The 17,270-nt window shown below is 46.0% G+C and overlaps 1 protein-coding gene across 2 annotated transcripts in view; it reads right to left on the bottom strand.

The window, feature by feature from the left end:
• Positions 1-8,123: 8,123 nt before the first annotated feature.
• The window catches only part of DDC (dopa decarboxylase), a 917,411-nt gene continuing 908,264 nt past the window's right edge, over positions 8,124-17,270 (bottom strand). The window contains exons 14-15 of one of the 2 annotated variants that reach the window (XM_069613412.1): positions 16,832-17,053; positions 8,124-8,393 (exon numbers count right to left, since the gene is read on the bottom strand). In XM_069613412.1, the coding sequence (XP_069469513.1) occupies positions 16,838-17,053 (216 nt within the window). In that variant the 3' untranslated portion in view covers positions 8,124-8,393; positions 16,832-16,837. The remainder of the gene's footprint in view (positions 8,394-16,831; positions 17,054-17,270) is intronic. The other variant, XM_069613411.1, reaches the window with a different exon arrangement.

Here is a 17,270-nt window from a genome sequence, read left to right as displayed (position 1 = left end):
TAATAGTGTCTTGTAAAACTGCATTCTTTTTGATTACAGAACTGCTAACTGCAGGTACAACTGTGGTAGACGCAAAACATACATGTTAGTTTTCTTGTTTTTGCAGCTAGTCCATCAACACTGTATACACATCAAGTAACAAGTTATTTGACTGGTATTGCCATTGTGAACTTTTGTACTGCTTGTGAAGCAGATCACACACAGACTGGTGTCTGCAAGGCATTCTTTGAAGTGAGATGGAGTATTTTGAATAGAGATATTGTTACTGCAGGTATGTGTTATTGGAATTATATCATGATAAACACTTGTATTGTAAGATGGTATATGCTCAGCATGCATTAAGGGTGAGTATAACCCCATATTTGTTAATATATTTTAGAACCCACCTTGAGGATGGACTGTAAGTCCGAAATGCATTGGCTGGGGCCTCTCCAAAAATGAAAAAAATCAAATAAAAATATTGTTGAAATACTTTGAAAACACGAGAAGAGCATCATTTGATACAACCTCAACAGGTTGAACATAGAACTTTTCAAAGATCAAGAATTCAATTTTTACATTCGCAGTAGTATTTACTACACATTGGGCGTCTCCAATGCTCAGTGAGAGTCTCATTGAGCACACCTTGCCCTTATGCAGTTCACATTAAACCATCAAACACTTTTGAATGTGCACAGGATTTAGCATGATCTGTTGCAGGACCACTTCGATCTCAAATTTCCCTTTTCCACAGTTGCCAATCAGTTGGATATCTAACAGAGACCTTCAAATTTGTACCCTTGTGGCGCCGGACCACTCTGTCAATGGTAACTTGCTTGCCCTCCCAAAATTCAATCACTCCTCTGGTTTTCAATTATATACGCGTTGCTCGTCACATACATTTCACACACTGTTCTCTTTAGAATTCTTCATACAATGTTGCTGCTTTCAATCTTGGTTCTAAAATAGGCTAATTTGGTATCAGTCTCTCTGACTCACCGGCTCTGCTGTCTTTACTGGCACTGCTTTGTTGTAGGAGCCAAGGACAGTACCACAGCGGCAAAAGCTCCTCACCTCCTTGGTTATCGATGCAGGAGAGCCCCGGGTACTTTCGACACACAATGTAGGTTTGTTCAGCTTTAGTTCCCAGTCTTAGGTTTCTTACTTTCCAAGGTTCATGAAAGTAATGGTCTGAAAAGGTCAAGGGCACGTCCCTCCTTGCAACCTTCTCTGGTCTCGCCGTATTTCTCCTTGTATTAAACTGCAATTTCCTTGTGTGCTTTGCCTTGCTCAGAGTGTGCTTTTGTGCCCCGCCTTTTATCCGTGTGGGGAAGTGTGATGGAATTCAGGTGTGTGTAATTATCAGAAATTGCTTGATGTTTCTTGACCATTGTTTTGGGACATGTCAGGTATACGGCTCTGGTATTAGTCCGTTTCCGCTCATGGTGAGCTGTCTGTGAGAAGGTGTTCGTGTTGGGAACGAGGGGGGTTGACTTCCCAGGCATCCTACCTGGTAAGATGGGGAAAAGGTGTTACAGGGAAGGTGATACCGCATCTCACCATTCAGTGTCCCACTTTCACTCCCCAAAGACCCCTCATCCAGGTGATCCTCCCGCACTGGTCCACCCCCAGAAACTGAATCCAAAAGTGATGGCTGTGTCCTGGCCACCTGGATGACAGATCCCCGGAGACTAGCGGGTGAGACACCTGCTGGTTTCTCACAGGACGCACAAGCACATCCCTTCACTTATGGGAAGCACTGCTTTTCTAAGCATGGTATACAACATAATTTGACCCCTCCATTGAGGTAGAACTATGCGGTAATACTTCAAATTTACAAGCACTAGTGACACCCTGAATCTTGCACTAAATGTTCCAAATCACAATGAGGGTTGTCAGCAAAGCCAGGCAGTATTTCAAATACTGCATATTGTCTGATATACTAAAAATAATGCCTTTAAGGTTAGTTTCCGACAGAGTAACTGCAAAACAACTTTTGTTTGAAGCAGACTTTTGTTTGTCAATTACTTTTCGATCATACGCACAGTTTTTCTTTCAAATAACTCTTGTAGCTGACCGGTGTTCTGCACTGTATCTTAGCAATTCCCAAAAGGCTATCTTATCAAAAAAGATCCAGTGTGGAAGAAGCCCAACGACAAACTGTAAATGCTCCCTGAGTTCTCAAGCTGGGAAACACAAAACGTTTTCAGCAGTATGGCATTGTGAATTTTCTAATATGCTGCGGGACACAAGTGGCACCTAAAATAATTAGTTGCAAAAAATGGGCATGGATTTGCAAAGTAAATGACATGTAAAAGCCTTCAAATAAAAAGTTGGCTGGCACTTTTGAAACCAATACTGAGAAGAAAATAATATTACCTTTTTAGAACGGGCACTACGCACACTGAATTCTGTACGCTTTAGTACACCCTCAGACGGTTATGCTGTACAATGTTAGTAGCCTCCGGCAAAAAAACTATCCCTAAAGTCTAATAGTGGAAGCTGTGAGAAACCAGGAGGTGTCTCACTCGTAATTCCACGCATATTTCTCTCTCTTCCCTGTAAAACCTTTACCCCATCCTACCTGATGGGATATTTGGAAACTCAACCCCCGTGCCCCCTTTTCCTGCACGAACACTTTTACAAGGACAGCCCGCTCTGGGAGAAAAGACTCACGCCCGAGCCATGTACCTGAGATGTCCCAGTACTATGTTCAGGGAGGTCAGGAAATTAACGACTATCACTCACACCTGACTTCCATTACACTTCCCCAAATGGATAAAAGGCGGCGCACAAGAGCACACTCCGAGCAAGGCAAGACATACAAAGATACAGCAGTTTTGAGTTGGCAGCCGAACGAGGGGAGAAAGACGGCCAGGCACAAGCGGTCTGTCAGAGGAGCAACACCCTTGTCCTTTTCGGCAGGAAGCCGTTACTTTCAAGAAACCTTCAAAGCAGAAAACATAAGACCAGGAAACCATGCTGAAGAATCCTGCATTGAGTGTCAGCGATACCGAGGGTCCTCCCGCATAGCTGACCAAGGTGGGGAGGAGCAGCAGACCCTGTGGTATCGTCCTTGGCTCCAAGAACAAAGAAGCAATAGAGAACAACACAGCTGGTGAGCTGGGGAGACCGATGCCAGACTGGTCTGTGTTGAAGTCAAGCTTTAAAGCGGCAACGTTGTAAAACGAGCACTGGAACGAACATTGTTGAACGCGTGTGATGAAAGATGCGAGTGAAGCTAAATTGATGGTGAATATTTGAACATTAAAAGGAAAGATACAATACTGTTGACAGAGTGGTCCGGCACTGTGAATGTGCTCAATCGAAGGTCCCTGTGCGGTATCCTGGCAAGAGAAAATTAAGTAGGACATTGATGTGAACGTAATTGTGTGAAGTGAATCGAATTGTCCTGTGACGGTTTAAGCAAAACCCATTGCACAATCAAGAGTCTTTGATTCTGGTATCTAAAGGGACCTCAGCCCGAACGAGGGGGATCCATGGTCCAAACCCAAACGAGGGAGACCAAGCTGTGAACATTGTAGAAAAGGGGTCTGAACCCAAATGAGGGCAACTCATCGTCCGAGCCAGAAGGGGAGAACCCAGTCTTGAACTTGTGAAAGTGAAAACCCTGACAAAGGAAAGGAACTTTTGTATTTTGTTTGTTACATCAGGCCCTCTGCAATAAGAGACTGTCATTGCGAGAGAGACTTTGGTGGAAGGACCTGATACATATGTGTTGAACTGTTACCTCCTGGCCAAAAAGCCAGAGTTTGCAAAGGCTGCATGTTCTGCCTTTCCCATGCTGAAAACGAGGGGAAGGGAAGCCAGCTGCTCAACTATCCTGACATATTTCTTGAACACTTTTCTTTTGCATACATTGTTATCCTACACCATTTTGTATTTAGAAGTAAGGATTGGCTATAGGTTTATTAGTAAAGGCCCTTTTATTTTGTCAGATTCCATTAGGACTGCGTTATTATTATTTGATGATTGTAGCCTGCTCCCATCTTTAGATGTAGGTTTAGATAGGTTTTCTACCAACCCATTCAAGTTTAATAAACACCCTTGAACTGTGATCACTTGTGTCCGTCTTCACTGTTTGATACCTAGGGCCTGATTCATCGAACATTTTCCTATGGGATTTCGCCATTATAAAACACTTCCATGAATCAGGCCCCATGTCTTCCTTACAAAGCACAGTGAAATTCAGACCGACCAATTCTTTTTTCCAGGTTTGCATATTAGAAGTCTGTGTTTCAAAACAAAATCGTTTTAGCCAATTGGTTAAAACAATTGGTAAGCAATTATTGCAATACAATAATTAAAAGGTTTGGTTCCTTGTTAAATATGGCTAAGATCATAGTTACATAACATTTAAAACTTAATTTGAATGACCATCCCTTTCAGTGTTGAAAGACTATGTTCGATGTTACCATAAAATGGGAACTGGAAGAAATTTAAAAATCTAGGGTTATATGCAACTGAAGTCTGGTGAAGACGAAATGTGAAACATTCTCATACTAGCAGTAAACATTTCTAAAAACAATATGCATGGTCACATGGAACATATCAAATGACAGCTGTATTAAGTATTTGTTTGTTGCAAGCAATGGAGATCGTTTTGCAAAATGTGGAGGAAAAATGTGTTTGCTTAATGGCATAATCACCGTTATTCCTAGGCCTACTCTTCTTTGTCACAGTCCTTACACTATAAGATCATGTCGACCTCATGCCATGAATTATGTTTCTCCTAGCAGGAAAGATTCTGGGCAAAGCTCTCTCCCCCTGTAAGGAGGTCTCTATGTAAAGACGCAGTTTGCCCAGCACTTTACTTGTAGATATCCATGCCCAGACTTTGCCAAAGCCATTCCCATGACTGGGAGAGCGGGTGAGGGTGTAAGGACTGTGACAAAGAAGAGCAGGACTTGGGAGTAATGGTGAGTACCTTACTGATATCCAGGTCTTAACCACACATCCCTCTTCCTCGTTTCAGTCCTGACAATGAGGAAAAGCCAAGCTGTGGGAATTTGCCATCAAAATAAAAGACAAAAGCAACATCAACAAACCACTGCAACACCTTTATTTATTCAAGGGAACTGAAAAACAAGAAAAGAAATAGCTGTGTCAGCTGGCCACTCCTTACAGAAATCCAACATCAAACTTTTCCTGCACTGTCAGGGGATGAAGTTGGTAATGGGAACAATGGTCGGCAATGATTCCCAATTGGCTGTCCTGCAAACATCAGTCAAAGGAACCACTTGATGCTCCACCATGAAAATTGCCATATTACTAGTAGTAGTAGATAATACTTTATTTGGAATTGCTCAGTTTGCAAAATAAATTCTCCGTACAAACATACACTGATAAAACATTATTAAACAAGTGAAATTTCAATTGTTATCTTAAAACGTGCGGGAGGTACGTTAAAACATCTTGCAAATAAAAACATGAATTAGTTTTCTTTCCAAACTTTTAAATAAAGCAGAAACATATTCACATAAATCAGTTAGGAAATGTACATCAGCACATATTAGTAGGGGGGCTACCCAGGGCAGGCACTCGGCTAAGAGAGAGGTGACCAACCTACCAATCTACCAAAGGAAGTTAAGGGTGATTTTTTTTTTTGCTTCACCAGAAGATCAAAATGTAACAAAAAGACTTTCAGAGTTGCAAAGAATGAGATCTGATTCAAGTAAATCAAAACTACTCTCCTCAAATCTACAGAATGTAGAAAGGAATGTTGGTTTGTAGGCAGGATCTGGGAGCAAGACCGAGCACTCTGGTTTCACAACTTAAAAAAGGGTCAGATATAATCATACATATATACATATACACACATGCATGCAGTAAAAGCTGGGTTTGATTCCGCCATTGGGAAACCAATAGTACAGAACAATCAAAAATGCTGGTAAACCAGGTTTCGGTCATCTGAGCCAGACAACAACGCAAAAAGGCCAGATAGCCAAGCTTCTTGTCCTGTTTGCTCTGTTGTTAGTCTCCAGAATGTTGTTCTCTGACATTTCCTTAACTGGAAACATTTCTACTACCCGAAAACGAGGTGGTAGTTAATACAGTGTTTCAGTTAATAAGGCGTGGGTTATAAGAGCATATATATATATATATATTCCAACATATTCAAACTTTAGCCCACAATAACATTGACAGCGTTTGCTATACATACTGCAGTGCTCCAACCAGAGGGTGACCAGACGTCCCAGTTTTCCTGGGACAGTGCAGGGAAACTGCCCTCCGTCCCGGGGTCCCGGGAGTTTTTTAATTTTATAAAACCAGTCCCGGGATTGGAAGGATGGGTGGCCACGGTCCCGGTTTCAGCGAAATCATCCTTGATTTCTTTCCCTACATTAAAAATTGTATATTATGTGTGTTGGACTCGTGGCTGCTATCTCCTTCTTTGGATCATGAGTTTGTGCTGGTCGGACAGGGCGAAAGGCAGGAGAATCAGAGAAGTTACATATGCTAATGTCGGGTGACCAGACGTACTGGTTTTGTCAGAACTGTCCCAGAATTGTGTCCAGAGAGGCTTTTTTTTTATTTAGAAACCCCTGCTGGTTTTGAGGAAAGGGAGGGTGATAACGTAATCTGTAGGCAATTTGGAACTAAACATCGTTATACTTCTGGAATGTTTTCTTCTCAGCATGGGCTTGCACCACCAACCTTCCAAGCCCCAGCCACATGCATTAACGGCTTGAACCATACAGACTGGCTGAGCAACAAGTAAATAGCAAAGCATCAAATATCAATCGGAGCAACACCTCCTTTGTTATGAACGTGCTTAACACCACAGTCAAAATGCACAATTTAAATGTAGCAGCAGTGCCAGAAATACTGTGGGATTGGGAGGAGGTGAGGTACGATGGAGTTTGTAGCTGAAGATTGGGGGGGGGGGGGGGGGTGAGGTGTGAGTTGGGTGGTCCTTCTTTTATGTGGTCGGCCGTCCCGGTTTTTTGTCTTGACAATCTGGTCACCCTATCCAACCAGAAGGAAGTCAGACTACACTGCGCTGATGTAAAAATGTATATAGTTGTCTGCATCCTTGGGAGCTGTTGGTCTAAGGTTGATAAAACTATGAATGAAATAAGCACTGCCCTCTAAAACCATGGCAATTTTCTAGAACAATAAGCATGCTTTTGAACTAATTTGTATACCCATAATGTTAATATATGAATCTGTCGTTGGACCAGTGGGGCATGAGCCATAATGTGATGGCTAGGAACTAGGACCTGTTTTTCGAAAGACACAGGAAAAAGGCAGATAAGGACACTTTGAATTTATTTGGTATTTGGTCCTTTTTCAATATGTTCGTTGTATGTATGAAGACAATAGGACTTGCTGAATGCATTTGAGTATGCTTTCTCAACATCAAATTCTAAATTGAAAGAGTAAAATGCACATTTTAGAGATCATAGGCATACTTGCTATAATTGTACAATGCACTACTATGCCTGGTATTGTGCATGTAAACAAAGAGCACATTGTTAGAGGCACAGAGCAAATATAGAGACATATTTAGGTAAATATAGAGTTGCATTTCTGAGGGATATTGGTAAAGATGACCACCTCGGTTAGCACAAGTAAACGGGGTCGTATTTGGGACACAGTTGACGTTTGGGATGGAGGCAGCTGCTGTTACATTCATCTAAACCCATTGAGGAGATTAAACACGGATTACACAGGTCCTGTGTTTTATACATTAAACTAACTAGTATACACATTTGGATTATATCGACGTGGAATTTAGTGCAGTGCAACAATGTAAAAAAAACTTAGCTGCCTCCGTGACTGAGGCAACACATTTTGTAAAATCATCAATTTCACGTCACAAAATTCGGAACAAGAAGCCCAAAGACCCACCACAAAAGAGCTTTGAGAAATGCTCGTAAACAAGACTGTGGAGAAAATGCATTCTTCTTAGGGTTGCGACGCATCCTCTGCCTTACTGGGTACCCGCCCTCTTCTCCCCACTTGGTCTAAAAAAGAAAGTGTTCATTTTCTGAGCCCAGGGTCGGACTGGGGCATAAAGTTGTCTCGGGCACCAATGAAAATGTGTCCCACCGTTGCAAATGGCTGTGACAGACTGAATAGTACCCAATTAGGAGTGTTTTGATAAAATGTGATGCAAATTGTGGAATTTAAAGAATGTTTATTCAGCAACAGTGGTCAAAATTACTAGCCACATAGTGAAGTAGCTCATCATACTGGCCAACAGTGATTAATAAAAATTAAAAAAAACGAGCCCACGCTAGCAGTTTGAGTTTTGGTTCAGGCTTTGCCCTATTGCCCTATAGGCTAGAGGCAGCTCATGACGTAGCTGATTGATAGTTCTGGAAACAATCCACAAATAAACGGTTCTTGGCGAGTTGCTGTTTTCCACTCCATCATCCGTTCGCCATCTGCAGTAAAGAGAACACAGCATGAATATCGCAGCACTGCTACATTGCTGTGTTTTACCGCTGTGTTTTTTTCCTGGGGCGAGTGAGATAAGCGCGCCTTGCTGTGGGATGGGGGAAGAAGCAAAGACCTGCCCTGTCCCCACCTGACCTTAACTTTGTGGGCTGCTGTATAGTAAATTCAGCTGAAGCAACCATGAGTGATAGTGACTCTCTATCTGTTGGCCAATGTGTTTGAAAATATTAATCGGAAACATAGCTGGTATTATTGCCGGGACGGGGTGAGTCACCCAACTAAAAACACGCATTGAAGGATGCCTAGTTAGCACTGTCGGGACTATTGAGCACAGGGAGAATGTCTATCACTATTATGACAAATTGTCCTGATGGTGCTAACGATGTCCCATGTAACGTGAGGCCGCCCAGGGCACAGCTTATTTAAGCAATAGAACCCAAGGAAGGGGGCATTACCGGTGTGGTAATACCCCCCTTGAGGGTTTTATTGATAGTACACCAGCACGTTGTACAGGGGTACTAATAGTATTTTTCTTGAGTTGAGAAACGGTGTGTAAACCGTTTCTCAACTCGAGAAAAGAAAAGCAATACAAATGGCCGCCATCGATAGGGGGCGAAGGGACGACATGTAGTCCTTTCTCCCTTTCCATGGCGACCATTAAAAAGTGTTTAAAAAAGGTATAGAAAGAAAAAGGCCGCCGGGGATGGGGAGAAGGGACTACACTTAGTCCCTTGTCCCTTTCCATGGTGGCCATTTGCAAGGTGGAGATGCGCTGGGAACACTACTGTTTACAGTGCCAGGGAGGGACAATGCAGCACGAGATAAGTCAGGAGGGGGTGGGGTGGCTGAAATATGAGGAAAAGTGAGGTGGAAGAGGGGATGCTGGGGGCTCGGGGAGCACACTTACCTGATTACGAGTGAGGGAAGATTACGGCCTCCTACTCTGAGGAGGTTTGCAGCAGGTTCTTTCCCTGTGTGGTAAGGACCCCGTTCCGAGACTCCTCATTGGCTGGCAGGCCGCCACACCCACCCTCGCCGGATACTGATTTCAAGAAAATAAATATATCTGGTGGCTGCTCAGGGGGCTACCTTCAGCCTGGTGCCACAGAGGCCACAATAGTATTCTGATCAAAGCTAGCTGGCTAGCTGTGGTGGCCTCTAAGGACGACAGGACGCCTGAAGTGATTCTAACTGCCTTTATTTAAGGGACAAACAGATGGATGTCAATTGTCCATGTGCAGGGCAGGGGCAAGTACTCACAGTATTCAGTCTGGGCCTCCCAGTTACTTCACTGGATGTAGGGTGTGCACATATGTGGCACGCTGTAGGCTTCCATGGCCCCCATGAGGCCTCCTATGGCATTGGATTTATGCCCTGGAAGCTGGGCTGCATAGGCTCCTCAGGGCCTCAGTTACTATGGCTCCTTATCAGGAGCAGAGCTGTCTCCAGACCTCTTGTCTGGCGCTCCGCCAACCATCTGGCGGCAACGTTTTCTCGCGGAGCGCGGGTCCACAAGATCTTGTTGTGCCAAGATCTCGCGAGACCACGCTCCCGCGCTCTTGCGATCACGTGACATCCCCACACACCTTCTTTGCTGGGAAAAGAATGAATGGTCATTCCATGACAAAGTCTGCAAACTTGCTGAGTTTCCTTTTCTCACTCTGTGTTCTGCCTTGATCCAGGAGCAGGGTAGGGTTGCGGGAGCACTCTCGGGGTGGTGCGGGCGATTCGGGTTCTCCTTGTCTTGCCCTTTGCTGTGACTCCCTGAGTGGGGTTGGGGAGTTGGTGCTTGAGAACTCATCACCGTAGGGTGACTCCGAGGCATCTCTTTCTGACTGGTGAGGGTTTTCGGATGGCTCTTGTTGGTCTTGATCTTCTCCGGTTTCCCAGTGTGGCTGTTCAATAGATTCTTTTCTGCGGTACATGGCCACCCTTTCCAGATTCCATTTCCTTCCGTCGCTGGTGCAAATGTGGTTTGACCCTTTCGCAATGACTTCTATGGGACTGCTGTACCTGGAGCCGGTCGAAGTGTCTTTGTGGGGAAGACGTATCTCTACCAGGTCGCCTTTGTCAACTGCTGTGCGGCGAGCGGTCTGATGCGTGTCCCCTTGAGCCTTCATGGCTTCTTTGTTACGCTGCATGCGAAAGACTACGTCTTCCATGTCCACATCTTCGTCAGCCCTCACTTGACTGAGCCAAGGTAGTACCAGTGTGGATGCTGCCCTTCTCCCCCTTAGCAGATGGAATGGTGAAACGCCAGTGACGGCCTTGGGAGTGATGCGGTGGGCTGCAACAGCCTCCTTGACAGTCTTGTATGGGTTTAGGCCCGAGGCATGCGCTAGTTGCAGCGCCCCTTTGATAAAGCAGTTTGCCCACTCGACCAGGCCATTGGCCTGTGGGTGGTAGAGACTTGCTTTCCACTGTCGAATATTGTTGAGTTTAAGGAATTTCTCCATTTCTCAAGAGACCAACTGGACTCCATTGTCTGTCACAATTTCCTCGGGGAGGCCTTCGCGCTGGAATATGGTGGTGAGTGTTTCGATGACTGTGTTTGTGGTGATGTCCGAGGTGAAGTCAACTTCGACCCACTTGGAGAAATAGTCGACCGTGACTATCCCATATTTATATTCTGGGGGCATGCTGTGAGAGGCCGATGAAGTCCAGCCCTAGTTTGCACCACACCCCTTTGGGGACTTCGGTGGGCAGCATGGGGGCTTGTCTCACAGCAAGGCGCTTGTCACTGTTAGTGCACTCATGGCACCTTTCGATCATTTGTCGTATGTCCTGATCCATGCCTGGCCACCAGTAGGCGTCGCGTATCCTGCGTCTGGTTATGTTGCACCCCAGATGGCCTGCGTGTGCTCTGCACAGTATCACTTTGCGAATTCCGCTGGGCGGGATCACTTGGTTGCCTCTCAGAATGAGACCGTTCATGGTGGTGATTTCGTCATTCACCTTCCAGTAAGGACGTAGGCCTTCAGGGATTGCTCTTTCGTCAGGCCACCCTTCGCGGACCCAGGCTGCTACACGCCATAGAGCATCGTCCTGCTGGAACTCCTCCTGCCAGTGGCGCTTGCTCAGGTCCATGTACTCGCCGTTCCTCAAATCACTTATAGAGGCTACAACACATTCATTCAGAATGTGGTCCCAGGGGCATTTTGGTTCAGGAGCCTGCACATGCAGTCCGCTTGCGGGTTTTTCCAGCCGGCAATGTGGGCTATCTCGTATGTGTACTCTTGAAGTTTTGCGGCGATCCTGGCCAGTCTCGGGGTGGCAGTCTTGGTGCCGCCCGGGCTCAACATGTGAATGAGGGGTTTGTGGTCGGTGACCAATCTAAATTTCGTGCCCCAAACGTAAGATCTGAAGTAGTTGACGGCCCATGCACATGCCAACATTTCTTTCTCTACGGTGGAGTAATTCTTCTCCGCTAATGATAGGGCTTTTGATGCAAATGCCACGATATTTTCAGTGTCGCCCTTCTTCTGGGTCAGAGTGGCCCCCAGCCCATAGGCGCTGGCGTCCCTTGTGATACAGGTGTCCCATTCAGTGTTGAACGGTTTCAGGCATGGTGCGTGCAGAATCCTTCTTTTGATTTGAGTGAAGGCTTCACTTTGCTCTGGCCCCCAGGAGTAGGTTGCCCCCTTCTTCAGAAGTTCTCTCATGGGGGAAGTGGTTTCGGAGAACCTTGGGACAAATTTTGCGTAGTACTCCGGTAGGCCCAGGAACGAGCGTAGTTCTTCTCTGGACATCGGGGCCGGGGCGTCTGTTATGGCCTCCATAAGGTTCTTCTTGGGGCTCATCCCTTCGCTTGAGATGCAATACCCAAGGTATTCTACCTTGCTTACTCCAAAAACACATTTCTCATAGTGTAGATGAACGGCTGCTTCTTGAAGCTTGCTCAGGACTGCCCTGAGTGCTTTGTCATGAGTCGCATTGTCCTTGGCATACACTAGGATGTCGTCCTGCAAGAATGAAACATTTGTGAGTCCTTTGAGTAGGGAATTCATCATCCTCTGGACTGCAGACGCTGCCGAAGACAGCCCAAACGGCATGCGGGTGTATTGAAAAGTGCCGAAGGGAGTGATGAAAGCCGTAAGGGGGCGCAAAGATTTGTGTAGAGGAATCTGGTGATAGGCATCATGCATGTCCAGCTTTGAGAAGATTGCTGCTTCTTTCATCATGAGGACAATTTCGCTGATGCTGGGGAGCAGAAAGCTATCAGTAACAACCTCTAGATTCGGACTTCTCAGGTCGATGCATATTCTGAGGTCGTTACTGGATTTCTTCTTCACTAAGACCACTGGACTCAGCCACTCAGAGGATTCCACTGTCTCGATGGTTCCTTCTTCAACCATCTTCCGAAGATGGGCATCTAACGCAGGTCTCGCCGTGGCAGGTACTGGTCTAACTTTATGTTTCACAGGCACCGCATTGGGTTTCAAACGGATCTTGTGGACAAAGTTTCTCACTTTCCCCAGGTTCTCGGAAAACAGGCTTTGGAAAATCTCCTTGAAATTTTGCGCTGCTCCTGAGGAGACAATGAGTACCTGTTCCGGAGTGCTGGGGTTCAGTTTAATACTGAGTCTGTGTTGATCGTCCCATCCGAGCATGGCTGGGCCTTTGGGTGAGAAGTACACCTTGGTGGTGGTAGCCCTCCCTTTGAATTCAATTTGGGGTCTGATGTAGCCCAATAGGTTGACGGTTGCACCTCCGAAGACCGTCGGTTTTTGCCTGGTCGTTCTGATTTCCACTTGTGCTTGTCCCATCATCTCCTTGTACGTGTCGATGGGAACGATTGTGAGCTCTGATCCTGAGTCTGCCAAGACACGCGTTTCCATGCCGTCCACTTTAATGGTGCAGTAGGGCTTTTCTCTCCTGGCGTGGAGGGCGTTGACCATGATGACCATGGGTCTGTCCTGTAGCTCGACATCGTCGCTTGAAGCGCGGTCACCATTGACGCGGGAGACAGTTTTTTCCCGCCATGTGCATGCCGGGGCCACGTGACCAATGCATCCGCACTTGGAGCACTCCTTATTCCTGGCGGGCAGTCATGATCATTCGCCATGTGTTTGGTGCTGGCACATCTGTAGCATTTTGGCACATCCCTTTGCCTGGGGCCTTTGTCTCTGTGGCTATCACGGGACTGCTTGTCTCTGCGCCCTCTCCATTGCAGCACCGTAAATTCGGGTACAGGCAGATGATTTCCCACCTCTTTGCGCCTGCTGGAGGTTTCTTCCTCTGCCCTGGCAATTTTTATGGCCTTGTCGAGGGTCACTTCCTTTTCTTGGATGAACTTGTCTTGCACTTTCCTGGAGTTAGTGTAAACGACCAGCATGTCGCAGATGACTTGTTCTGTGTTTTCACCGAAAGCGCAAAGGGATGCCAGCTCCCTCATCCTGATGATGTAGTGGCACGGGTTCGTTCCTTTCTTGTTTATGGGTGTAGAACCTCAGCCTATGTAGCACCACATTCTCCTTATTGGTGAACCTCTTCACAATGCGACGGGTTGCCTCCTTGAAGACGTCGTCGTCGTCATCGTCCACTGGCATGGTTGTTAAGCTGGCAAAAATTCCCTGTCCTCCAACCCCCATTGCGTTCAGCAGCATTGCCTTCTTCCTGGCAGGGGCATATCCTGTGCCGCCTATAGCCTCCAGAAATGTGGAGAAAAGGGGCTTCCACTGCATCCACTGAAATGCTGGGGTCCCAGGTGTGGGGAGAAACGCAGGGGGCGGTGTGGCGCCTTGCATGGTGGGCTCATGGGTCTTTTGATATCCTCATTGCCAATTATGTGGTGGCCTCTAAGGACGACAGGACGCCTGAAGTGATTCTAACTGCCTTTATTTAAGGGACACACAGATGGGTGTCAATTGTCCATGTGCAGGGCAGGGGCAAGTACTCACAGTTTCAGTCTGGGCCTCCCAGTTACTTCACTGGAGGCAGGGTGTGCACATATGTGGCACGCTGTAGGCTTTCAGGGCCCCCATGAGGCCTCCTATGGCATTGGATTTATGCCCTGGAAGCTGGGCTGCATAGGCTCCACAGGGCCTAAGTTACGGTGGCTCCTTATCAGGAGCAGCACTGTCTCCCGACCTCTTGTCTGGCGCTCCGCCAACCATCTGGCGGCAACGTTCGTTGTGCCGAGATCTTGCGAGACCGTGCTCCTGCGATCATGTGACGTCCCCACACTAGCCTCAGTAGTGTGTCATGTCACACTGAAATGCAGTTACATGCTACATGACTGACAGCAGAGCCGATCCACAGAGCCCTGACTGATCAAAGAAAAAAGGATTGAAGTGCAATCATCTTTGAAAGCTATGCTGCGAGCCGTACTGGGTGAGGGTGTATGCATTTGCTTTCACTAGCTTGCACGTGAGGAGGGAGATGTGTTTTTCCTATGTATTGATAATGGATGTACAAAATACTTGATCGTTTGTGTAAAGGAGTTTCCCTGTTAAGAGGAAGAACGACAGTCCACTAAGGTGCCAGTTTTTAAATGTATCAGGCAGTGGCGGGATGTGTGACCCTCATGGCACAGCCTCTGACCCAGCTTAATGTCACATAGAGTGACATCCCGGGAAGTGACATCACAAGTGCGTGCCTGTGTGTGATTCCCTGGTTAGACCATGCTCTTTTACGAACAATTTGCTTTCCACCAAAACTAAAAAGTGATGGATTTACTGTTTTAAATGAATCATAACCACTAGCATTACTCTGGGCAACCCTGCATACCACACAATGGTGGCAGGATCAAGTCTGATTTTGCAACTAACAAGTACCCTTCTATATTGGCGAGACAAGCTTACAAATTATGCTATGGAAGGCTGCACAGAGTAATGATAGTGGTGGTGTTTAACCCAAAACCTTCTATACATCACTTTTGCAGTGCACAAAAGACTTCCCAAATGGAAGAAATGTCACCATAGAAAACCCAGAATTATTACTTTGCAGTTCTTTTGATTTTACTCTGCTTTCCCCTCCAGAATTACATTTCTTTTATCTCAATTGTTATTTTCCACCTATCATCAAGGTAACCCACAGAACAGATCATTTGAATATAATTTGCAAGTTACTTCAGTAGATTGATGCACCTGCCACAGCAATCTGTGTGCAAGCTGCAGGTCACAGGTTTGTATGCTGGGTGAGCCAGCAGATGCTCCTTATGAGGATGATAGATGAGTAGCAATGAATGAACTCATGGGACAGGCAAGCTGCAAACGGAGCAACATGTGGACTTAAGTGCTAGCAAAGCTTTCTCCAGTCTGCCAGGAGGAAAAAGCTAGAGCAGCAGGTGGCACCCACTTATGATTATATTTTTTAAATTAATGATTTTGCATTTGAGTTGGACTCATGAACTTGCTGCCGGATTTCCCTTCTTAGCAGTCTGTTCTCGTTTGTGGTATCTTCAGACACTCTGTCCCCTGCATGAACCAGGTGAACCCAGAGGTGTAGACAAGGTAGGGCCTGAGAGGGCAGGGCCCACCCAAAATCAGTAAATGCCCACTCAGCAGAGCTCTATCCTGGCTACGCCTCTGGGTGAACCCAGAAACTCAGTGCAGATTATGAACTGCGCTCACATCCCTGTCTTTTTCCTATGGAAAGGAGTTCTGCTTGCCGACCACAGGTGCGCTGCCTTGCTTATTTTAGTTCAGTATTACAATCTCTGTATCTATATTGGAATCAATTGTTTCGATAACAAGATTTGGGATTGGGATAAGGCTTGAGAGATCCCCCATGTACCTCCCCTGGAGTCGGCATCACCTAACAGGTTGCATTCTCCGGCCCTGGGCTCTCTCTTATCTCACTCGCTTGCCTGATCAAAAAGACTTTGGCCCTCATTACGACCCAGGCGGTAAGGGGTTTACGCCGGCGTAAACATCGCCGACCCTTACCGCCTGAGTACGAGTTCCCTTAGCGCCATGGCGGATTTAACACCTGCTTTTAGCAGGTTTTAAAATCCATGGCGCTAAGGGACCATGGAGTTAATTACGCCACAGTAATTTACGGTCGCGTAATTAACGCCTTCCCCACTCCCATTATGCCCTATGGGGCAAAAATGGGAATGGGGAAGGGTAAATGGGGATTGGGGATTACCGCCCCGCCAAGGTCGGAATGGGGCGGTAAATCCGCCAACCACCATGGCGGAATTGCACCCTTAGCGCCATGGACCATGGTGCTAATAGCACCATGGTCCTCCGCCAAGGTCGTAATGAGGGCCTTTGTCACAATGAATACACTACATTTTATATAATTGTGAAATCTAGGCTAGTATACATAAGCTACTGAAATTAGACTCATGGTCCTAAAGTCAGGCATTTATAATTAATCATCACTCTAAAAATGAAGCGTTGCCGTCTCTTGCCAAAATACATTAAATTAAATGGTGTTTATTTTTAAGGAGAAACTTTGAAAAAACAGAAACTCTTACCGTTCCTTAGTGCTTTGACTGGTTCAGTGATTTGTCATTTAGCAACTCAGAAGCCAACCCCGTAATGTGTTGCCAAGCAAACTGGACATGGGAGGAATCTACTGTTTTGGAGCAGACGACAAAGCGTAGCACAAACTTGTCCCTCAACTGGCATGGGACAAGGTGGATTTTCCTGGTGGAGTTTATTTTTTCAAGTAGTGCCTTATTCAGTTCATTGGAACCCTACAAGAAATGAATTACATTAATAAAAAGAAAATCATGTTTTTGAGTGTATCTATAGAGGGCACACACTACAAGATTGTTAAGTACAAGCCATGCAGACATATTGGTTGTAGCCCTTAGCAACATTAAGCTCAATGGCCAACCCAACCTACTATTCCTCCTGATCTACAGACCGCCATCCTACAACCCCAACTTTGCAACACATCTGACTAACGCC

The sequence above is a fragment of the Ambystoma mexicanum genome, chromosome 5p, assembly GCF_040938575.1.
Source record: "Ambystoma mexicanum isolate Mex_15411 chromosome 5p, UKY_AmexF1_1, whole genome shotgun sequence".
Taxonomy (NCBI): Eukaryota; Metazoa; Chordata; class Amphibia; order Caudata; family Ambystomatidae; genus Ambystoma; species Ambystoma mexicanum.
The sequence above is the reverse complement of the archived record's forward strand: the minus strand, read 5'-3'. Positions and strand labels throughout refer to the sequence as shown.